The 24,269-nt window shown below is 35.1% G+C and overlaps 2 protein-coding genes across 5 annotated transcripts; both read left to right on the top strand.

Moving 5' to 3' along the window:
- The first annotated feature begins 1,264 nt into the window (after positions 1-1,264).
- Positions 1,265-15,180, top strand: LOC132267364 (E3 ubiquitin-protein ligase COP1-like). Of its 4 annotated transcripts, none has more exons than XM_059768536.1 (13): positions 1,265-1,784; positions 5,282-5,359; positions 6,813-6,968; positions 7,938-8,300; positions 8,783-8,913; positions 9,057-9,122; positions 9,274-9,352; positions 9,955-10,110; positions 13,244-13,342; positions 13,774-13,878; positions 13,977-14,156; positions 14,743-14,853; positions 14,949-15,180. In XM_059768536.1, the coding sequence occupies exons 1-13, from the start codon at positions 1,467-1,469 to the stop codon at positions 15,120-15,122; spliced, it is 2,016 nt and encodes a 671-aa protein (XP_059624519.1). In that variant the 5' UTR covers positions 1,265-1,466; the 3' UTR covers positions 15,123-15,180. The 4 variants fall into 4 exon arrangements, with proteins under 4 accessions (XP_059624519.1, XP_059624515.1, XP_059624526.1 ...); XM_059768532.1 differs by having other exon boundaries at positions 1,268-1,784; positions 8,768-8,913; XM_059768543.1 differs by having other exon boundaries at positions 1,645-1,784; positions 6,809-6,968; positions 8,768-8,913.
- A 1,413-nt stretch (positions 15,181-16,593) lies between these two features.
- LOC132282134 (ubiquinol oxidase 4, chloroplastic/chromoplastic-like) lies at positions 16,594-18,251 on the top strand (the record flags this gene model as incomplete). Its single annotated transcript, XM_059783758.1, has 3 exons — positions 16,594-16,687; positions 16,774-16,821; positions 17,760-18,251. Coding segments are annotated over 3 exons (333 nt in total), but the record flags the coding sequence as incomplete, so codon positions are not given.
- Between the last annotated feature and the right edge of the window lie 6,018 nt (positions 18,252-24,269).

Here is a 24,269-nt window from a genome sequence, read left to right as displayed (position 1 = left end):
GAATTCAGCCTACACTAGTACTGCAAGTATCTAGATATTATATGTGTACAATTAAGTTCAAAGCATCTAAGCATTAAAATATTTTTTATTACTCTTGTTCCATGAATAATGTGTAGTTTTTTCATATTTTAGAGGGATTTGTGTAATTAATCTTAGAGGTTGATTTTCAAGATCTGCTAAACGATAACTATAAACATTAATAGCCTTATTTGCAAATTTTCAACGGGGTTAATTTTATTACAAAAAGGTGTTGTTCAAATTTTTTATAATTTAAGGAATTGTGTGCAGTTAATCTTAATTTCTATTAACATAATTTATATTTAACATTTATAAATTATAGTGTGATAATTAAATTACGCCCAATATTAAACTCAGTGATCGAGTGATAAGGGTAAATGGTCGATGAAAATCAATGCCTATGTGGTTGACTTATATATACAATTATTAGGGCAATCTTCCAATAGACGCATAATAATTTTTCATAAAAAAGAAAAAGTGAGATTAAGATGGTTTTTCCTCCATTTCATCAAAAGATGTCTTTTCATATATATCTTTATGAGGTGGGTCTATATAAATTTTAATTATTTTTGTAATTTTTACTTTTCGTCTGGTGGAGAGATGAGAAAATGGATGGAAGAAAGGGGGAGGGACGAGATCATGAAGAATCCCTGAGTAAGGAAAGATGTCTCCTTAATTTTTAAGAAAAGATGTCTCCTTAATTTTTTTATATGATTTTTTTTTCTTTTTTGAAAGAAGAAAAATAAAGTTTTTATATATTTTTTACCAATATACACTCATGGTATAAAATAATAAAATGTAGATATTCATTTGAATTTTTTTGAAAAGGTTAAAATTAAAATTTTTATATGTATAAATAGTTAATCATTTTTCTCTCTTCTCCATCCCTCAAACATAGCATCAAGGTGGCCTCCGGGGTAAATTAGGAATGTTAAAAAAAATTGTACATTATATTTTGAATTGTGACAATTATTTTGGAAAAAAAAAAATAATAATAAAAAGGTAGGCACAATTTTTGTAGGAAATATTTACTATGAAAAATATAGATATTTGTATTATTAAAGTTGTTATACGTGTGTATATAAATTTTGCATATGTGAGTGAAAGAAGAACCTAGACGCAGTTAAACGTGGCTCTCAAAGTAATAGACCCGTATGAGAAGAAAACGCCATACGTATGTATCATACGGCAAAACGAATCAGAGGAAACACCCGCCTAACGTGGGCCGTTTCTACCCTCACAAACAAACACACATTCTCTCTCATTTCAAACAACCACTCGGTCTGTTCAATAACGCAGTGCCATTCTTTCTTATTTCGTACGGAAGCTGCCCCAGCAATAAACTTTAAACACACACCTCTCTGCTCAATTACCACCACCACCACCAACCACAATTACATAATTTGTAATACAGAGAGAGAAATTGTATTGTTTAGAGAGAGAAAGAGATGGGAGAGAGCTCAATGGGGGCACTGGTGCCCGCCGTCAAGTCTGAACCAACATTGTCCGATGCTATTGGCGAGCAGGCGACACCGCCAATTCCACTTCCGCCGCCGCCGGAGACGGCGGTTGTAGCGCCGGAGCTGGACAAGGACTTTTTGTGTCCCATATGCATGCAGATCATTAAAGACGCGTTTCTCACAGCTTGTGGCCATAGCTTCTGTTACATGTGCATTGCAACTCACCTTCAGAGCAAGAACGATTGTCCTTGTTGTGGACACTACCTCACCACCAACCATCTCTTCCCTAATTTTCTCCTCAATAAGGTCAATCACTGCTTAATTTTCTTTTATCCTACACTCAATTTTCTTTTATATATATGTCTGCTTTTCTAGATTATTTTGTACGGTCAATTTTAGGTATAAATATTCCAATTACACAGATTATTATTTTTTTATTAACATCCTAGTTTATGAATAATTTTGGGTTATGGCATAGAAAGGAATTGAAATTGTTGAATATTTTCCTCTATGGCTAATGTCATCTGGAAATTGGAAAAAGAAAAATATATATACATTTGCAATCTTTTTATTTCGTCTGTTTCCTCATAAATTAAATAGAGGTCAATTGAAAATTTTCAAGTTCCATCATGTAATGTTTGGTTGAGCTAAATTTGGAGAATTAGATTTTGCTTTTAGAGTTTCTTTTAAATCAGCCCAACTCAACTCCAAACAGTATTGCTCCAATAATTTGAGGTCAGTTTCATTTATCCTGTTTTCAACATTTTAATGTAAAGCCGTAAATGCATTAAATCAGTTATTAGTATGTCTTTCCTATGTTAATTTTGTTTTACTCCATTCTTCCTTAATGATGGAGTTATTGGTTTTTTTACACATAGTCAAACCAATTTAGTAGATTTTCTTCCTTTTTTTTTTTATTTTTTTTTTAAAAAAAAAAAAAATCATTGGGTGCTTGTTTCACAATCTCACAGATGTACTTAATTTCTTGTGATACTGAATTACATTCTTTTTTTGAATATGCAATTTGTTAGTAATATGGTTGGTCTAATATCTATTTCAAAATTTTCACCTTTTAATTATAGAGTTACACATCAATCGATATGCCAAAGACACTAGTCTACTTAATCCATTCTGCTTTAATTCTATAAGCACTCTCATCTTTAATATCTCCCTCTCTGTGAATAATAAGGCCTAGATAATGAAACTGTTCACTTTTTGGTATCTCTTGATCTTCAATCTTTTCTATGTATCCCCTTGTACTCCTAGTTTGTTAAAATTGCATTCCATAATCCATATATTTAGTTTTGTCATAATTAGAAATTCACTTGTTTTTCTAGTAATTGTTTGTCTTGTAGGTACAACTTTATCATATATATCTTTTATTATGTCAATATATCTATTTGGGAGTCTTCCCTCCTGCACCCACGCCCCCACCCCCCCCCCCCCCCCCCCCCGGGGAAAACCAAAATCCACCATATATTGTTTGTAGGGACTCTATCATAGGTTTTTTGAAAATATATAAAATTGATATGGTCCTTGTTCTCTACATCTTTTCTTAATCTCCTCAGTAGGTAAATACTTTCCATTTTTGATCTCCCCAATAAAAATCTAAATTGATTATTCAAGATTGTCGCTTTAAATCTTAGTCACTGGTTAATCACTCTCTTTTCAAAATATTGTAATATGACTCATTAATTTGATACATTGATAATTTATACATACTTAAACACCTCCCCTTTTTTATATATAGGTACTATGTGATTTTTCATCACTTATGAGGCATGTTCTTAGTCGTTTTGATCTATTAAATCACTTGTTAATCAAGATTTGTTATCATTACCCAAATACATCCAAGCCTTAATAAGAATGCACGTGTTATTAAATGCATTTTATCGCTTGCATAACTTGATCCCTATGAAAATATTTATTCTCCCTAAAGTTACAATATTCATATAAAACTAAGCTTTCTATATGATTGTTGTTGAATAGCTTAAACTACTTTTCCTTCTTGCTCAAATTCATCATCTTATCCTTCACCAAGATCCTTAAATCCTCACTCTTGATACACCTATTATCTTAAAAAAAAAATAGTTTCTCTCTCTATTAACTTAGACATGCGGCAAATCTTCTCGAAAGAGGGGTGCCTTCAGAAACTCGGAAACAGGTGGTGTATGTCTGTCATCAATTCGTGTCGTAAAGTGTTGGATTAAGTCCTGCAACGAGTGCAACCTATGTGTTTAGTTGTCATCGTTATTTGGGACCCTGGACAGACTGTCGGTGATAAGCTGGAGGAGGGTGAGGATAAGTTTTTCGTATACCAGCAAAAGGAATGATCCGTTAGGTTCAGGATTTATCTCTGAAAATGGATTAGATCAGACTAATATCAATCTGTTTTCTTCCATTTATTCCAAGGCAAGGATTCAACAACAATTCCTTAACCAAAATCAAGGAACTATTTATACGTTGTTGAATAAAAATAAAGAATTCTAATCTTTGATAATGTTATCATCATCCAATTGTTCTCGGATGGGTCCATTCAACTATGTAAAATACCACACTGTGATAAATGAATCAATTAAAAAAGATCCCCTAATTCCAGTTACGAATTTGTTGGGTCATTTAGGTACAACCCTTCACATTTCTTATTTTTGTTCATTTTGCCATTTAGTAAACTCATAATCAGCACTTGATAACTGACTATTTGCAACTTGGCAATTTGAAACAGACTTTTCAAGTACATAGATATTATTTAATGGATGTGTTTGAGCAAGATACAACTTATTTGAACTTAATTAAATGGACAATTATGAAAATAAATCTTCCTGTGAAATTCCGTGTATTCTATAGTTTCTTACCACGTCAATTTTTAATTCTTTTTGTGCTTGGTGCTTATTCCTAGTGAGTTCTATAGAATTGCAAGCCATTAACAATTTTCACACTTACCTATATATTCTAAAACCCTTGTTAGTAATAGTTCTTTGCCTGACGTGATGTTGGGATTCCTAAAGTGCCACTAATCTCTTTCTAATAATATATAACTTTTAAAAATTCTTACTTGGATGCACATACGGGCAAATACAAACCAGATACATGCTCATTTCTCTGCATCATAACTGCTTCCATTATTGAAACTAATATCGTCACTTTCCATACATTGCATTCATTCATATGCCTTACTCGTTTCTTGCTGTTATAATCACGCTCTTACTAAGCCCTGTAGAAGAAAATTAAAGTTAATCATTTAACATTATAATTTAAAAATAGAGGCGTCTAGTTCCAGTTCACGCCATTCATGAAAATGCAATAGGATTTCCAAAATGAAAAAAAAAAAAAGCAACAAAAAGAAGGAGGGAATCAACATACCGACACTTAAATCCAAATGCTGGACAGTAGTCATTAACATTTTCTGTTTTTGCCACACCATATAGCCATGAAATTAGTACGAAAACAGTGAATTTTTTAAACGATCTCTAGACAATGGTTTATTAAGTTTCTTTGGTTGACATTAATGTCTAAATTTTTTATATCACCTGCCTGCACAATTTGAAATTGAGTACAAACATTTTATTTCTATTTTGAGAATCTAGAGATACACCACATGTTATTCAACTTTTAAGAAGTGAAACTTCTTTAAGATAATTCTGAAGAAATGAAAGTTACACTTCGGAGTGCCCTCTCTTGATATATATATATATATATATATTTAAGGTTACCGTCTCTTATGTTTGAACGTTATTTGCATATCTTGGAATTATTTACCTTAAATCAAGCTTCGTGTTAACCTCTCTTGTCCAATTTTGTAGTTTTTGATGAAGACTTCCGCTAGTCAAATAGCGAAAAATGCAACACCTTTTGAACAGCTTCGCCAGGCACTACACAAGGTCAGTTGTTTTATTTAATTGGACAATTTTGAATTAATACTCGTAGTTATTGATTATACATTTTGTTGGATAGGACTTATTGAAGTACTTCTTGTCTCCCTATAATGGAATAGCTTTAGCAGATGTTGAGATTGTTTCAGTTTCGTATATTTATTCATTCATTTTCTAATTTGTAGAGTTATCTTGTGTGAAAGAGAAATATTTAATGTTTGAGAAGATAAATATATACCCAGGCTAGTAATCGAGGCTTATGATTAAATGCTTGCATGAAGGTATTACAAGGTCTTGGCCTGGCTTTGGGCCTATCTAATATGATTATAATGGTCTCTTCTCATCTGTGAATGTAGCGAAGTATTATCGAACCACATTAAAAATCGGGCCTCTTATTTGTGGCATTGGGGCTGATATGAGGTATTCATCTCATACCTTAGTTTGCCTCATCGTGCACTTTGAGTTGGCTTAATTGTTTATTAAAGAATAAGATCTCATCAAAGAATCAGGGCTTAGTATGAATATGCATCTGTATTTATTTATGTTTACGTTTACGTATCCTTGTATATATTCAAACTATAACTTCATTTGATAGATATATATTGATAGTCTAGGAGGTTCTATTTATCCTGAGGCTTTAGAACCACTAGCTGGCTGAGGTTTATGGGGACTCTTGGAAACTATTTGTTGGATTTGTAAGTCAGTAATATATTACGGTGAAGGTTGATGCTTGTTTTTGCTTCTCTTGATATATATATTTTTAAATAGCTGTAAAAGATTTAAACTAGCCTGTTAATTTTTTTTTTTTTTTTTTGGGGCTTCGTTTTACTTATTGGAATACAATACTTGATAGTTACTAGTTCAGACATTTGCAGTGTAACCTCTTTGAATATTTTAGTAAAGGAAAAATTAAACCAGTCATCTCAAATTCATACACAACAAATGGTAAACAGTGACAACAATTGATGTTTAGTCACTCCTAGTTAAATTTTGATATTAATATGCAAACATTGGTTTAAATTTCTTTCATTTTGTTATATAAGACATCTCATCTTCATTATTGGGAGATTCTTGTAAGGATTAGATAAGATATTTGTTGCTTGGTAATTCTTCATTTTGTCCATGGTCATGTATCATTTGCCAGGCAAGGAAATAAAATTAATTCCTTTACTTATAGTTTGACTATAATCATCTATATTGCTTCAGGGCATAAGTTGTTGCCTCATAGACCATAGATGACTTCAAAGAAAGATCATGCAGGATCCTGTATATGTTAATAGATATTCCCTGCTTAATGAATTTCTTTTCCAGCTGGGACCAATATTGAGATAGTCATCTTCAATCATGTCCAAATCCAAATTCACTTGTGGATCTATTCACTTGAATGTATCTTTTACTATCCATCTCGTTATCTGTAATTACTTTCATTTGTTAACATATTTTTGTGGTGATTCTTAGACAGGATCACAAGGTGTCAGTTAAGGAGCTAGATAGACTCTTGTCTCTCCTTGTGAATAAGAAGAGAAAATTGGAGCAAGAAGAAGCTGAAGTTAATACACAGATTCTGCTAGACTTTTTGCATTGCCTAAGGAAGCAAAAGCTTGAAGAGCTTAAAGAGGTACTTGAATTTATAGTTTATGGTCTACTCATATTTTGATTTCCTAATCAAATGTATGAAATGTTATTCTACAATTTGGATGGATACTATATCTGCTCGCAAAAGTTTCCATGGGCTGTACAAAGGATGAGGATGCATTGTCCAAAAGGACATTACTTAGTTGTGGTCCTGCTACAACAAGAACCTGAAGAGAAAGAACACGAGACAGCCCTAACATTTGGTATTTAACAAAGCAACAAAGTGGCTGCTCTGAAGCTCGAACTTGCACCAATGGCGCTGATGTTCAAGCATTAAATTGTTGAGCCATACAACAGCCCTCAGGAGCATAGTCCAAAATATCACACCTAGATGGATTTTTGTCAACACCCACTGTACTGCAGTAATATATGGAGTGATTTATCGCTGAATGGCATCAAAACTTAGGTCAACAGATTTTTGAAAACAAAAAGTATTAAGTATCTAAAAGCTATCTCAATCTGGACAAGACTAAGTAATTGAAAAGATTGTCTGAATAAGACTACAAATAAGTTTATAGTGAACATTTTGATATTAACTGACTGGATAAAGCAAGTTTTCTAACGTCTATGTATAGGACTTTTCTTATTGAAGCAATTTATATATACATGTATATATATATATATATATATATATATATATATATATTTGTTTTATGCTTCCTTCTGTGGTGCCCTTGATCAATCATTCATAGAATACTTCTGGCTTGTTTTATAATTGGTCTAATAGGGGCTATACTGACTATGGATATGTGATTATGGAATTCATGTACAAAAGTGTGCATCTAAGCTGGCAGTTTTAATAAAATATCTGGTGGGCAAGACCCATTGAGTGGCATGTCTCATCTTCTCGTATGCATCACGATGTGGCATGTGTTTTGTTTAGCTTTCAGGTGACTGCATTGTGCCTCAGGGTTACTTTTCTAATCGCAGTAGTCTCCTGCTTCCTTTGTAGATACAAATTGATCTCCAGTACATTAAGGAGGACATTAATGCTGTGGAAAGACATAGAGTAGAATTGTGTCGAGCAAGAGAGAGATATTCAGTAAAGCTGAGGATGCTTGTTGATAATCCTTTTGCAACAAAAGCATGGCCTTCATTAATTGATAAACGTAGCAGTGGCATCAATTCTTGTGTCCCCAGTGTACAAGGTCAATGTCGGATGGATTCAGGGAATCCGCAGATCATGAAAGCTGATGCACAGGTTCTTGAGAGCTCTCAAATACTCCAAAAAAATGATGCTTACAGTTTGTCGGACTCACAACATCTTACTCAATCAGGAGTGACACTAGCAAGAAAAAGACAAGTTCATGCACAGGTCAGCACCCTTGCAACTTTTCATTTCTCTAGGCTGGGAAATGAAATAATTTTTGCTCAGTTGCTTAACAATTATGCATGAATAAATATAAGAGATGTTTTGGGTTGTCCATTCAGTGGATCAAATTATTATCAACCAGCAGGCAACAGCCTACTACTATTGATAGTCCGCATCCAGAGCAGAGATCATGCCATTATATAAATACCTAATAATTTTCTGATCCAAAAGTAAACCCGGTCCTTTTGATGACAAGAACTAGAACCTCGATGTGAGTTATGGTGATGATATGCTTTCGTTTGTCTAATCTCTGTATGTGCTCTTCAGAAAATTTTATCTGAAGCTTAAAACATCGATTATTTATTAGGTTGAGGCTGTCCTGGTGAATTTGTCTAAAATGATATGTAGCTTGTATTGAAATTTCATTTTATTTGCAGTTTAATTTTGTATAATAATTTCTCTTCCAACAGTTCAATGACCTACAGGAGTGTTACTTGCAAAAGCGAAGACATTGGGTTAGACAATCACATAAACAGGAAGAAAGGAACACAAGAGAAGGTTATCATGCAGGACTTGAGGATTTCCAATCTGTATTGTCTACCTTTACACGATACAGGTTTATTATTTTATTTGTGAACAAATTTTAGTTTCTGTTTAGGAAGCCTTTTGGATTTGTCTCCATTACTTCGTGTGTGTGTGTGCGTGTGTTGCTCAACAGAATTGCATACTTACACATCTTCTGTATTGTTGTTCAAATAGTCGTTTGAGGGTCATTGCTGAACTTAGGCATGGGGATCTTTTTCACCCAGCCAATATTGTATCAAGGTCAGTTAAGTTTGTTATGTGTAATACAATTTAATTCAAGTCTTAATTTATATGTAATATCTTTATCTCTCTCTCTCTCTCTCTCTCTCTCTCGCAGTTCTATGTAATAATCAAATCTGTCATGCGTTAAAATTCCTTTCTTTTGTTGCAGTATAGAATTTGACAGAGATGATGAACTGTTTGCCACAGCTGGAGTATCACGACGGATCAAGATTTTTGAATATTCATCGGTAGGTTTTGAACAAGATAATTGAGTTGGAGCATTGGTGTTTGTTATTATTTAATTTATCTAAACTTGTAGAAATGGTTCTATGGAGAATTTTGAACGTGACACTTGACGACTCCTGTCTCTATAAAGAGTTTATAATTTGTCTATTTATCTGTATTGGGGCTCACTATTGTTGTTGTGGCCCTTTATTATGGTCAACACAAATTTTCATAGCTGGGTTTGAAAAATCTTAATGGTTGTAATACTCCGTATTTGTTTTCTTTTGGAGTATTAAGTTTGATAGTTTGTGGCGTATCTTGGTTGAAAAGTACATAATTACCATTCTTGAGGTTTTGGTTAGTTTTGCTGGATCTCAAATTCAAGTTGTGATCATCATTCAGTATAATCTTTTACTTGTTCTACTTAGGATATTTTCATTTTTGTGGCCATATTGTTCAAGTGACCTCTCGATCACCATAATATTTTTTATTTTCTAATTATATGCTGCTTGAGCTAGAATCTCTTTGTTGAGGCTACTTCATATTTTAAAACAATAGGTGCCAATATGTACATACTTGTATCTTTGCCTCACTAGCTAATAATTGCCATTTGATTGCTTTCCAGGTGGTGAATGAACCCGCAGATGTGCAATGCCCTATCGTGGAAATGTCCACAAGATCCAAGCTTAGCTGCCTGAGCTGGAACAGGTACAAGAAAAACCATATAGCAAGCAGTGATTACGAGGGGATGGTAACTGTCTGGGATGTGAGTACTCGTCAGGTAATATCTCTTCTTTGGAGTTCTCTATTTTTTCCCCTTTTAATCTTAAGGATAAATTACCCCGATCTCCCCTGAGGTTGGGCAATTGCAACCACAAATTAAACTTTGGTCAACATTATGGTCAACCTCCCCTGAGCCCGAGGTTTGGCCAAAATTGTAGTTAGGCCCTAACTCTTAAATCTCCATAAGTGGCATTAAATTTTTTCACGTTGAGTGACAAGATTTCCCTTAGGTGGAGTGAATTACACATTTACCCTTCAAATGCTTTTAAATGCAAAATTTAACCCATATATATATTTTTTAATTATATATACTATATAATATATAAAAAATGCGCAAACCCCAACCCCAACTGACACGACTCCTCTTGGCCCCTCCACCCAAAGAGAGTCCTGTCAACTAGTGATTTTTTTTTTCTCCCCAACAGAATTACCATTGAATGAAAATTTCCAGCTTTGGTTGATACCAAATTTACCACCATAGATTTACTTACACCCAAACAAAAATTGCAATTTTTTTCACAGAAAACAGGTTTGATACAAAGGCTAGACAAACATTTACTTCATATATATATATATATATATATATATATAGATGTATCATGTATGTGCTTAGAAAAGTCCATTGGTCTTATGATGGAGTCACAGTTGGTTCCATTGTCCCTAATCTTCATTTTATGTCTTTATGCTATGTTTGGGAGCACAGAATCGGTGGCTTGGGTTTGGAATTGGAGGAAATTTACTTTGAACTAAATTTGTTCCAATTCCAAATTCAAGGCGCCGATTTGGTGCTCCCAAACGCAACATTAGTGTCTTTGTGCCATGCTGGAGTGCTTTATTTGTGCATACATGTATGTTCACAAATATATTGCATATACATGAACACATATATATATGTATATTTGAGTTTTGTGTTTCTTTGGTTATTGGGTCCATACAATCATGGTTGTCCAAATTAAGGCCTTGGGTTTGTCTGGAACACGATGGTGCAAATTGGGAATTATTGCAGTAAATTTGATGGATTAAATTGCAGTGGGTGAGAGAAAATCAGGAGGTTTCATGGGATGATAAAAGCTGAATTTTGGATCCAAGAGGAGACAAAAAATGGTGGCAATCGGGGCGGTGTTGTGGGTTCGAGAGACGATAAAGAATGGGGAATGGGTGAGAGGGTAGAGAAAAATGATTGATGGGTAAAATTTGAGAATTTTCTAATAGGGTTTGTTAAATGTTAAGATCATTACCCAAGGCTCTAATACCAGAGTTAGTGCAAGGCCCAAAACAGATCGAGAGATGGTGAATAGATCTTGTTCAGTTTTAACTAAGATTTTTAAACTCTAATAATTTTATTTAAAATGTGGCAATATGGATGGATCAGTTAAAAATATAGAGAGCAAAACTAAATAACACACATGAACTCACAATTTTTATGCGGAAAACCTCAACAGAATAAAAACCATGAGACCTAGTCCAGGGCCAGACCAAATCCACTATGAGAAAGAAGTCACACTAGGTTAATAGTTCCCAAACCCTAGAACCTCAGTTACCTGTTGACACAGACTGATCCAGCAAACTCTCCACTCGATTCTGTAGACACACAATCCGCTCCTGACACGGTTCATTTCTCTAACAATTGATTTGATCGTCATCCAATCCTTTGATGTGTATGTGTTGTGGTTGACCAATCTTCAAGTATTCAGTTAAGCTTCTTGCTTCAAAACTCGATCACACAACAATATAGGATATTCTACGAAGAACCTCACTTGTGATTCAAAAATAAGGCTCTCATATCTTTCTCATAATTGCGTAGTTGTGTCTTTTATGTTACTTACGTTTAGAGAACCCTAAAACACCTTTCTAGTGTTGGAGTGATCAGAAATTGATTAGGAATGTTTTATGAGTTCTGAAAAGTTTAGGAACCTTTTCGGACTTGTAAACATGTTTTTAACCAACTTTGGGTGTCCATTTGATCGCTAGATGTATCGGTTGACACCTACTCGGTTTTCCTCGATCGATTGAGCCACTCCAGAGTAACTTCGATTGATCAACATCGACCTTTTCTGCTGAACTAGACTGTTCATAGCCTGAATTCAGGAACTTTGTTGAGTGGTCAAATGGACTCGAAATTAGGCATGTAATATATTTGTTGAGTGGTCACTTTGTTGAGGTGTCCATTTGATCTCTAGATGTATCGGTTGACACCTACTCGGTTTTCCTCGATCGATCGAGTCACTCCGGAGTAACTTCGATTGATCAACATCGACCTTTTCTACTGAACTTTACTGTACGTAGCCTGAATTCAGGCACTTTGTTGAGTGGTCAAATGGACTCAAAATTGGGCATGTAATATATAGTTGGAAAGCTTATCGAGTCTAGTATCTTAATATGTAAGGCTTAGCATGAAATTCAAAGTATTTATACTTAATATATCTTTAAAGACACAAAAGTCAGTTTTCACAACATGAAATTCTTACCTAAAGTAACTTTTAAATTGGCTTCCAAGTTTCAACTTAAACTGAAAATCTAAGTTCTCTCACCAACATTAAGCTTTCCAAATTCATTCCTAATGAAATAATATTCAACATTAAATTTATAATTATTTTGAAACTAATTAGTTTTAAATTAACTCCAATTAATTCAATTTTTCTAATTTATTCACTGCGAATCCTATGGCCTCCTAGGCCACTTACCTTCTTTATATTGTGTGATTGATGAAGGTTGAAGCAAGATGTTGATGCATCGACTCAGTTTTCAATCTACAACCATAGCTTCAATGTGATGCAAACCTTCCACTGAAGTGACTCAACATATAGATCATGACACAAATTTTGCTCATGGAGCATGCCCACACATGACACTATTTCCTAACAGGGTTAGTTTTGTAATTTGTCTTATTACAATCACATCAACACTTCAGATGAGGGTAATTTTGTCAATTCCCATTTGCCGTTTAGGGTTGTTAGGGTTTCTAACTCATGCAAGGTGTCAAAAGTAATTTTGCAAAAGTTTAATCTGTGGATGTAAAGGCCAAAGCTCAAGGGAGGTTAGACTAATATACCCTAATTTTAGTGGGGCTTACACAACCACGCACCTCCACGTACTCTCTTGACCTATGCTAACCATGTTTTTCTTTTCAGAGTGTAATGGAGTATGAAGAGCATGAAAAACGAGCATGGAGCGTTGATTTTTCGCGCGCCGAACCTTCGATGCTTGTGTCTGGCAGTGATGACTGTAAGGTATTTAGGAACACTGGAAAACTTTATTCTGTTAAATGACAGTATATTTTAACTATTATTTCTTATTCCAATATATTTTAACTATAATATACAGCATAGGAATCATGTAAAAAAGAATCAACTGGTGTAGCTTTTTTCTCATGCAGCTCCTTAGGTCTTAATTCAGAACAGGTTGATGAGTCCAAACAGGTCTTTTTCTCTTGCAGCTCCTTGGGTGGTTTGAGGGAGTCAGAAAATGGTTGATATGATATGTTTGGTTCCTGTGTGATAATTTTAGGTTCATTGTCAAAGCACTGAAAGTTTTGTGATGTTCCTTGCCTTCCATTAAATCTTCTTCTGTTTTTCCATTGGCGGGCCTCTTTTCAGGTTCTCATGGACACTAGGACTTATTTTAGACTAATTTCTGTATATTTTTGCGCCATATCCATCAGGTCAAAGTTTGGTGCACAAATCAGGAGGCAAGTGTTCTTAATATTGACATGAAAGCAAATATATGTTCTGTCAAGTATAATCCCGGGTCTAGCCTTTATGTGGCGGTATGTCCTTTTCGATTCTCGCACTCGCCGAGCTGTGGCACGTGATCTATAATCTAGCCAGATAAGACCATTAAAAAGATATGATATGTGTTTTGCAGGTGGGTTCCGCAGATCGTCACATTCATTATTATGACCTGAGAAACACAAGCCAACCCCTGCATATTTTCGGTGGGCATAGGAAAGCTGTTTCATATGTAAAATTTCTGTCCAACAATGAGCTTGCTTCTGCATCTACTGACAGCACATTGCGCTTGTGGGATGTTAAAGAAAATTTGGCAGTAAGTTGCAATGCTTATGATGATTCAGTTTTTGAGGTGCAGTTCTATTGTTTACATCTGAATGATCTTTTTCGTCTACAGTATGACATATCATGTTTACAAGTAAGGTAGTGTGACATATCATGATTTTGCTGTAGTTGACCAATTATGTTTTTTAAAGCCTTTAGGATTACTAAATTTGAGAATGGTGAAACTAGAAATAACAACCATTAAACTGTGTACAATTTACTGGAGTTTCCTTTCTCATTTCCAAAAGCTTTTACGGGAAGAATACTCTGTGGCATTGAGTGGGTGTGGGAATGAGAACAATTCTCTGAAGTGGAGTGCAAGATCATTTGCACTAGAATGCATATGTAGCTATGAAAGGCAAATCAGTTTGACTTACAGAGCATTCACTTTGAAGATCTCAATTATTAATTATAACATCGATTTGATTATGAAAATGCCTTGGCAATTAGCATCAACTTGGACTGGCTTTGTGTACAACTTTTGTTTTTCTAAATTTATGAATCCTAAAGTGGCTTTCTAAGCTTAAAAATTTTACTCGGTCCTTTTCTTTTCTTTTCTTTTCTTTTTTTTTCCTCAGCTCCGCACATTTAGAGGCCACGCCAATGAGAAGAATTTTGTGGGTCTCACGGTAAACAGTGAATACATTGCTTGTGGCAGCGAAACAAATGAAGTATTCGTCTACCACAAGGTCGGTCACTATATTTCACAGGGCTGTCATTTTAGGCATCTAAATTTGTAAGTTGTTATTTCGGCGTCTAATTAAATTTTGGGGTTCACTTGCAGGCTATCTCGAAGCCAGCAGCTAGGCATAGATTAAGTTCTTCAGATACGGATGTTGGTGATGAAGATGCAGCAGGAATTTACTTCATTAGTGCTGTGTGTTGGAAAAGTGATAGCCCCATAATGTTAACAGCAAACAGTCAAGGAACAATTAAAGTGCTTGCACTTGCTGCCTGACTGAACAATTAAAGATTAAAAATATAATATTAATGCAAGGTCTTGTCTTTTTGTTTCATCTTTTAAAGATTATGGTTGCATAATTGCATTTTATCTTGCTTCAATAATTTCAATTTGTTCTGTTGAAATTAATTTTGACCGGTTGTTGTTGCCTCCTCGGCTCATTCTTATTTAAATATTTAATTGTTGTATCACGGTTTGGAGGGATTTCAGTTCTCTTAAACATTTGTAAGCTTAAACGGGATTTTTTTTTTTTTTTTTTTTTTTAATTAAGTCATTTGGTAAATAGTTTTGGAGAAAATCAACCGCCCAAAAAATTTGATTTTTTTTTTTAATATAATATGGTGCCATCAAAAGTAAATATTCATGAAGCCTAAACTTGGCCTCCCAAAATAATACCTTTCATTGGGCCCTCATTTAACTTTAAACCGAGTCGCAATAGCTAAATAATAAAAGCCCAATAGCAATTATAACCATTTATACATTGATTTTTTATTTTATTTTTTTTCTTTTCTCTGTTACATTTATACATGTATTGGCTTTAGGCTTTCGTTAAACATGTTTTCAATCATGGTCGCCGCCTTGCTTCTTTGCCGATGACTTTTTTTTGAAACCCAGTCTATCATCTCCATCTCACCGTTTCTTTTTAAAAGCCAGTCTATAATCTCCATCCCGTCGTTTGCTTTATGTAATTTAAGATTTTACATTATAAACAATTAGAGGTCTTTTAACATTATAAAAATATTATAAAAAGACTTGAGGAGGTCTTTTAACATTATAAAAAGACTTGAGCAGCCATATGATGATTTAGTGTGAAACTATTTTGATGGTGACTTTTAGGTTTAGCATTAAAAATTGTTAATAAACATAAACAAATAAATAAAAAATAAAGGTTTATAGAATTGTTTGACATACCAACTTAATATATATATATTTTTTTCGTAAGTCCAGCTTTACTCTTTTCTTTTCCCATTTGTTAGATTCGGGTAGACAAAGCCCTTTTTATGCAATTTTTTGCATCTTTGGTAACTCAATCGTCATTAAATTATGAGTTTCATTGTCCTGTGTTAACAACTTTGTAATTTTTATATATTAATACAAAACTGATTTAGTTTGACTGAAGATTAGGTAATCTGAAAAAGTTTAAATGCGATTTGAACTTTGCGACCTCAAAAAGTAAATACTAATTAGTCGCATTGACGATTTTTTTCTCTTTTTTATTTTTTAGAAAATGATTTCAAATTTTTACAAAAACCAGAAAATAAGATTAAAAAATAATAGTCCATAAAAAACACATATTAGAGTAAATTGTAAATGAATAATTTCTCATACAAATTGATAAGATGTTCTCTATTTCCAAGTTCTTGCTTCCTAATAAATTTTTATATACAACCAAATGAAGCCAAAATTGACAAATTGACCTTTGAATTTAAGAAAGAACTATTATTTAATTATCTAAAATTTACTATGACGTGTCTTCCGTTTCTTTATAGAGGAATTGAAAACACAGCCTGCACCTGAAGTTGCAGTGAAATATTACACTGGAGGTGACTTGTTCTTGTTTGGTAAGTTGACTTTTACTACCAGTTGTTCTTTATCTCTCATATTACTACGTGCCTAGGTTTAATGATTTTTGAGCTTTTTTTCCCAGATGAATTTCAAACTGCAAGAGTTCCTAATTCCCGGAGGCCAAAAATAGGTAAGAACCAAACTTTGAGTTTGCCTTTTGGTTGGTGATTCAGATATGTGGAAACAAAGATAACAGTTGCTTATAGTAAACTCTACTTTTATTTATATAACATGCGAAATGGTACTTAGAAAATATGTGCTGTTATTTAGTTGGGTTATGAAGGTTCTGTCAAGTGAATGAAACCTTGCAATAAAACTTATAAAATATAAATGGTGATATGAAAACACCATAAGTGTCCGTCAAAGGTTTCAACTTGACCAATTCGTTATCTGTTAAGAATGTGATCAAATAGTTGCTGGACCAGTTGCTGGTCTTGGGCATGCTGATTCTTTCTAATGTCTATCAATGTATTGTGTCTAAATCAGTTGGTTTCATGAGAAGTCAATTGTTTTCTGATTTTCTATTTGTAGCAAGCAATAGCCATAATCCCTTACCAAAAAAAAAAAAAAAAGAAAAACAATCGATCATTAGCCATAATCAAATACTTTGTAAAACTAATGTCCTACAGAGCTTGTAACTGTTGTATCTGTTTATGTTTATGTCACCTTTTGATACTTGTGGCTGCGACTGTTTTTCGTTTTCCTTTTCTTTTATGGGGTGTTTATTGTGCTAATTAGTATTTGAGCATATTTTCTTTTCTCATTTAAGCTTAGTGTTCAAATTTAATTGAGAATTTGGCTATGGAAATTCTCTTCCATATCTCAATTTCATAAAAATGATAGGTGTAAATATGCAGTATCTACTTCAAGTTACTGCTTTTGTGGAATAAATCCTCTGGAAACAACTAATATATTTTCTCAATCGCTGCAGCTATGGGAAATTAAACCTTCTTATTACCTTGTATTCTTTTAACCACCACAACAGCATACTAAATAAGTTGTGTCAACTTTTTTTTTTTTTCCTGAATAAGTTGTGTTTACTTCTTTTCAACTGTTTTTTGCTTTTAGAGAATTTGTACGACGTGTTTATGAACATCAGAGATGATGAAGCAGAACATTGTAAGATGATGAAGGCGTGCCAAACTCATGTGGATCTTTGCTCCCCTCACTCGAATCCAGAGTATTCATTTGAAGATGAATCTGGCTGCATCCCGCCTATAAAAAAATCAGTCACATCTCCTCAAGCAAAGGAAAAGTGATACTGATGAAAGAAGTGTGAGAATCGATACCAATGAATACAGTATATAGAAATTATAGATCCAATGTAAGTTTTCCGTTTTCAACTTTACCCTTTCTGTATATATGTTGCAATGATTGTATTTGTAGTTTCTAAAGGGCTTTGAGCTTGACCCTAGTTTATATATTATGTTTGACATGGGAGACCCAATTTTTTGAGATTCTCATGCATAAAAAAATACCGTAGTATATATTTGGACTAGGGAATAAAAATGCCTGTGTATTTTTAAAAGTTTTCAACGGATAGCTTCAGATTTTTGGCTACACTACATTGATACAGACTGCAGCCTAACAATCATTGAAATATGTTTCTTCTGTGTTATGTTTATTTTTTTGATTCGTCCCAATCAGTTGTTGATCAATACAAAGTATAGGAGTCATATTTCTAAGGGTTGCAAAAAGTTCAAACATCTCTCATGAAATCCTGAACGCAGTCTTGTACAATTAGGAATTGCTGGCCATTTTCCTGTTACGGAATTTTACTGTGAGATGAAATGATCAATTCAATTCAAGTAAGGCACCTTGAGAAAGAAGTTGCTGTTGAACCTTTCTAGTCTCATTTTATGGGAGGTGCGTATGAGTTTGTATTTATTTACTTTTGTGGTGATTGTTTTTGATCATTCAAAGGTTGATTTAGGAAACCCCTCTCTGAGCTAGCTCGCTCGCTCTCACTCTCTCAGTAGCCTTTCAAAGTAGAAGTCTAGGTTCAAGTCTCATTAGGGGCAATGTGGGTGTGTGAAATATATATACACACACACTAGGAATTGCTGGCCAATGTCCTGTTATGGAATTTTACAGTGAGATGAAATGATCAATTCAATTCAAGTAAGGCACCTAGAGAAAGAAGTTGCTGTTGAAACTTTCTAGTTTCTTTTCATGGGAGGTGCATATGAGTTTGTATTTGGCAGCTCTTATATGTGAGAGAAATTTTGAGATTTTCAAATTTTGAGAGGTCAAATGAAAGGCCATTGAAGTGTCTTTTTTTACCTATCTCTCAAATTATTAGTTTGAGAGCTCAAAATGAAAGAGCATTGGAGATGCTCTAATAGGGACTATATTTAACAAAAAGCACGAGTTTTTAAGTTATGTAGTGATCCAAAAGAGGAAGAAGGAGATGTGACGGTCCCACGACTGCAAGCAAAGTTTCTGAAAATGGACCAAAATTTGCTCCAATGGAACAAGGCTCCTGTTCCAGCTGGTTATAATGTGTGGCCCAAATTGGGTAACGTCAATTAAAAAAATTGATTGTTTTAAAAGTTACTCTCAGTTATTACACATTGTATTTGGAGTGTATATGTTATTATATATATAATGTATATTGTGTATATTTATATATTATATAGTGTATATTTGGGGGATTTTACTGAAATATCCTCCATATTCAAAAATCTCCAGAAATATCCTTCATTTTCCTCCAAAATATCCTTCATTTTCTAGGTCGTGGAAGAAGGAAAAGGTCTGAAGGGAAGTCGAATTGGAAGAAGGAGAATGTCGCGAGAAGAGGTTGTTACAGTTCTGGGACTTAGGTTTTCGGAAATGGAGTTGGAAAAAGGTCGCAAGAAGAAGTTATTATAATTATCTCGGACTTAGGTTTTCAAAAGTGGAATTGGAAGAAGGTCACAAGAAGAAGTTGTTACAGTTCTTGGACTTAGGTTTTCTTTACAAAGGTTACGTCCATCCCTTTTCCAAACAAACTTAGAGGTTTAATTTGATTTAATCCTATTAAATTTTGTTTCATTAGTTTTGTTTGATTATTTGTTAGTATGAAATTGTGTAACCATTTTCTGTGTCCATGACTGTCAGACGAGTCAATCCATTGTCCAAATGCTCTAAGACACAACTTTACAAAGAGGGTCATATACATAGTTCAAAGAGGAATGGTCAGCTAACAAAACATAATCATTCAGCACATGGTCGCTCGGTCTGACATACAAGGTCGGTCGTTCTGACCTACATGGTTCGGTCGTTCTGACCTAGAATGGCTCGGTCGTTCTGACCTTAGATGGTTCGGCCCTCAGCCGTTCAGAAAGGAAGGTTCGGCCTTCAGCCAATCAGAAGAAAGGTTCAACCTTCAGCTATTCGGAAAGGAAGGTTCGGCCTTCAGCAATTCAGAAAGGAAGGTTTGGCCTTCAGCCATTCGGAAAGGAACGTTCGGCCCTCGGCTGAAGGAAAGGTTCAACCCTCGGCTGAAGGAGTGGTTCAGCCCTCGGCTTATGGAAAGGTTCAGCTTTTAGTGAAGGAAAGGTTCAGCCCCTCAGCTGATAGAAAGGTTCATCCCTCAGCTGAAGGAAAGGTTCAGCCCCTCAGCTGATGGAAAGGTTCAGCCCTCGGCTGAAGGAAAGGTTCAGCCCCTCAACTGATGTAAAGGTTCTGCCCTCGGCTGAAGGAAAGGTTCAGCCCTTCTGAACCTGGGGTTTCGGTCGGCTGAACCCAAATACTCGTCAATAAAACATAACATAAATAATTGAAAGGCATCTGTCACGCCCCGAATTCCACGACTCGGGTCGCAAAAAAATAAAAATAAAAATAAATGAAAAATAATAATAATAATAGATAATTAAATAAATAATTAATTAATTAGATTCACTTGAGTAAATAAATAATTAATTGGAGAAAACCGATGTCATTCACCACATAAATAATAATAATAATCATAGTAATAATAATAATAGTTTCATAAAATAAATAATAGCATGATTAATTAACCATTTATATTAGACTATCCAAATGAACCCACATGTACACAACTTAAACAATGATTGTTCAATCCCACTATATAAGTCATGGTCACCATGGCCTCATTACAATCTATAAGGTGAGAAATAATGTTAAGGGATTACATGAGTAAAGATAAGAGAGGAAATTCCATAAGAACTTCAAAAGATAGATGGGTAAGTTCCTACGTCATTTCCCTCCTCCAAAAGAATATTACAAACATGTCATCAAATATAATATCCAAAATACACCATGTGTCAAAATACAAGTCCAAAAGTAAGCTACACAATGGATGTCACAATTATCACAAGTAGCTCAAAAATGTTGTCAAGATCCTAATCAAACTAGGGATAAGGAACCTCCTCTTGGGCAATGCCCTTTCCTGAAAAATATAAGAATCAACGGGGTGAGCAACGAATTGCTCCGTAGGAATGTCTCATGAATATAAACTAGGTTTCTCAAAATTCTACAAACATTGCATGGTCATACAATACAAGGAACATACTCCTTAACGTCTAGTCTCAAGGGGAACCTAAATAGGATCATCATAGTCTAACATAAATAATATTAATTCATTCATCAAGACAAGCATAAATAATATAGTGTAATGTACATAAATTCACAAGTTGCAATAACACATAAATGCTAACTTGAAAATAAAAGTCGAAATCAATTAATGAGATAACTCAGAACAAACCCACACTCTCGGTCACATAGCCATGCTATGAGCCTAAATAAAAATAGTTATTTTCGGATTACTAGTTCGCCAGAAACTAACCGGTTGGCTAATATAAAGTGGGGAAACTCATGTTTCACCCGCGAGCGCCGAGCTCTCGCATTCTCAAAGTAACAACCCCCGAGTATCTCCCAAAATCAACAAACAAGTCCACAAAATAATCCATATTCCATGATATGCCCAAATTGCACTTCACATGCGCACATAAATTATACTAATCACATAATCCATGTCCTATGGTCCAAATCACTATAATGTCATACTCTTTGATGCAATGTCAACGAATTGGGTATTTTAAAGTCATTTAAATTCATGTTATCAGTATATCAAATTTCAAGTGTGTAAAAGTTTAACATCATCATTGCTATATACATCTTCAAAATTAACCTTCACAAAATAACAAATACATGATAATTCCATGAATAAACACAACATATAAGGCACTTTAATTACAAGAAATTGTACACATTAAGATCTAGGACTTTAACTAACATCCATAATAACAACAATGGAACAAATAACATATTACACATGAAAATTGATATAAAAACTCAATAAAACATGATGGACATGCAATTAAATCAGTATATAAGCTCTCTAATTAAACCCACACACATAAGTGTATGCATAACTCACACAATGGTCATAAAATTCCAAAAACTCATAGGTTATAAGCACAATACCCCCCTGTAACGACCCACTCCACCATATGGTATGATATTGTCCGCTTTGGACCTGAGCCCGCACGGTTTTGCTCTTGGGCTTCACCCCAAAAGGCCTTATTATATCGTCAAATAATTAACAAAAATACAATTAAAACAAATAAATAAATACCGAGACTATCCTTTTAAAATTAGGGGTACATTATTGTGATGACCCTGTGAGCGAGTGTGCCGTGGGCGGGTGCGAGAGATACTGTCAGGCTACCACACTGGCGAGCTACGGGTACGGTGCACAGTCCCACATCGCCTGGGTAGAGGAAAGGTGAAGTGCTTATATGTAAGTGTGTCACCTCCAATTGGTATGAGGCCTTTTGGGGTAAAATTCAAGAGCAAAACCGTGAGGGCTCAGGCCCAAAGCGGACAATATCATACCATGTGGTGGAGTGGGTCATTACAAATGGTATCAGAGCCTAACCCAGCCGGAAGTGTGCCGACGGGGACGTCAGGCCTCCAAGGGGGGTGGATTGTGATGACCCTGTGGGCGGGTGTGCCGTGGGCGGGTGCGAGAGATACTGTCAGGCTACTACACTGGCGAGTTACGGGTGCGGTGCACAGTCTCACATCGCCTGGGTAGAGGAAATGTGAAGTGCTTATATGTAAGTGTGTCACCTCCAATTGGTATAAGGCCTTTTGGGGTAAAGTTCAAGAGCAAAACCGTGAGGGCTCAGGCCCAAAGCGGACAATATCATACCATGTGGTGGAGTGGGTCGTTACAAATGGTATCAGAGCCTAACCCAGCCGGAAGTGTGCCGACGGGGACGTCAGGCCTCCAAGGGGGGTGGATTGTGATGACTCTATAGGCGGGTGTGCCGTGGGAGGGTGCGAGAGATACTGCCAGGCTACCACACTGGCGAGCTACGGGTGCGGTGCACAGTCCCACATCGCCTGGGTAGAGGAAAGGTGAAGTGCTTATATGTAAGTGTGTCACCTCCAATTGGTATGAGGCCTTTTGGGGTAAAGCTCAAGAGTAAAACCGTGAGGGCTCAGGCCCAAAGCGGACAATATCATACCATGTGGTGGAGTAGGTCGTTACAACCCCTACCTCAAGCTAGGAGCAAACCCTAGCTACTCTAAAAGAAAAGTGTGCTCCAAATCCAAAATTGATTGAGGGGTTTTGTTCCTCTTGTAGTCCCCGTCAATTTTTCTTCTATGCAAGTTCAAAATCTCAAAGGTTAAAGGAGAAATGGTGGAGAAATGGTTGAAGTAAAATGAAAAATAAAAGAATGGGAGAGAGAAGAAAGTGTGTCGGTGAAGTAGGAGAGTGAGAGGATTTTTGGGCTTTTATTCCACTTTCTCTCTATATACAAACACATATGTACATATCACACACATTCCCATCCACACATATCTTATCCACTAGTCAACCTAGGCCCCACAACAAAACAAAATGCAATAAAATAAAATAAAAAAGATAAAAAGGAAGAAAATAAAAATAAAACTTGGTCATCACAGCATCAATAATTGATCAAAACATAACTCCATTGCCCATCCATCATAAAATAATTACATAGTCTCATTTTATACAATTGAAAAGAATTAAATACAAGGATGAGCTCTCCATGGCCAAAATTTACATAGCTTTCATATAAATAAAATGAAATAAATTCCTAGCTACATCATTGTCCATGGATGCACATCATTTTCCGGCTTGTCTCAGAATTCCTGAAAAATGTTAAATAATAGGGTGAGCGTAAAGCTCAGTAGGTGGTACCTAAGACACACCTCTTATAACCCCGTGAGTCCAAACAAATGAATAGAACAATAGAGAGCAGGGTCATGCTAGACCAGGGAAAATACAGTATTAATTCCAAATTCAAAACCAGCAAATGTCGTGTCATGAATGCAATACCATGCATGTCCCCATTTTCAAAAAACATCTATCACTTCACAAACTGTTAATATAACCCGTCCTTTGGTGACTCCGCGGCGACATAAGAGAAGGATTGGCTACTGTCCCTGACCCTTAGTACCCCCGCGGCGTCATTTAGGCCCAGCTAGCTCAACCACACTAAGGTGTTTCCCCTAGTTCCCTCTAGGTTACATTAACACACCGGCCCTTTGGTGACTCCGCGGCGACCGGGTTTTCTCAAAACCTTTTTATCAAAATTC

This window comes from Cornus florida, unplaced genomic scaffold (genome assembly GCF_030987335.1).
Source record: "Cornus florida cultivar Cherokee Brave unplaced genomic scaffold, ASM3098733v1 CherokeeBrave_3.0.0_Hap2_Chr01, whole genome shotgun sequence".
In the NCBI taxonomy this organism is placed as follows: Eukaryota; Viridiplantae; Streptophyta; class Magnoliopsida; order Cornales; family Cornaceae; genus Cornus; species Cornus florida.
This window is presented reverse-complemented; position numbering and strand designations above follow the sequence as displayed.

Excerpts from the sequence above, each read along its gene's own strand:
- LOC132267364 (XM_059768532.1), top strand. The coding sequence starts at position 1,467 with ATGGGAGAGAGCTCAATGGGGGCACTGGTGCCCGCCGTCAAGTCTGAA. Across the intron at positions 5,360-6,812 it reads TTCGCCAGGCACTACACAAG|GATCACAAGGTGTCAGTTAA; the intron begins GTCAGTTGTTTT and ends ATTCTTAGACAG. Across the intron at positions 9,353-9,954 it reads AGATTTTTGAATATTCATCG|GTGGTGAATGAACCCGCAGA; the intron begins GTAGGTTTTGAA and ends ATTGCTTTCCAG.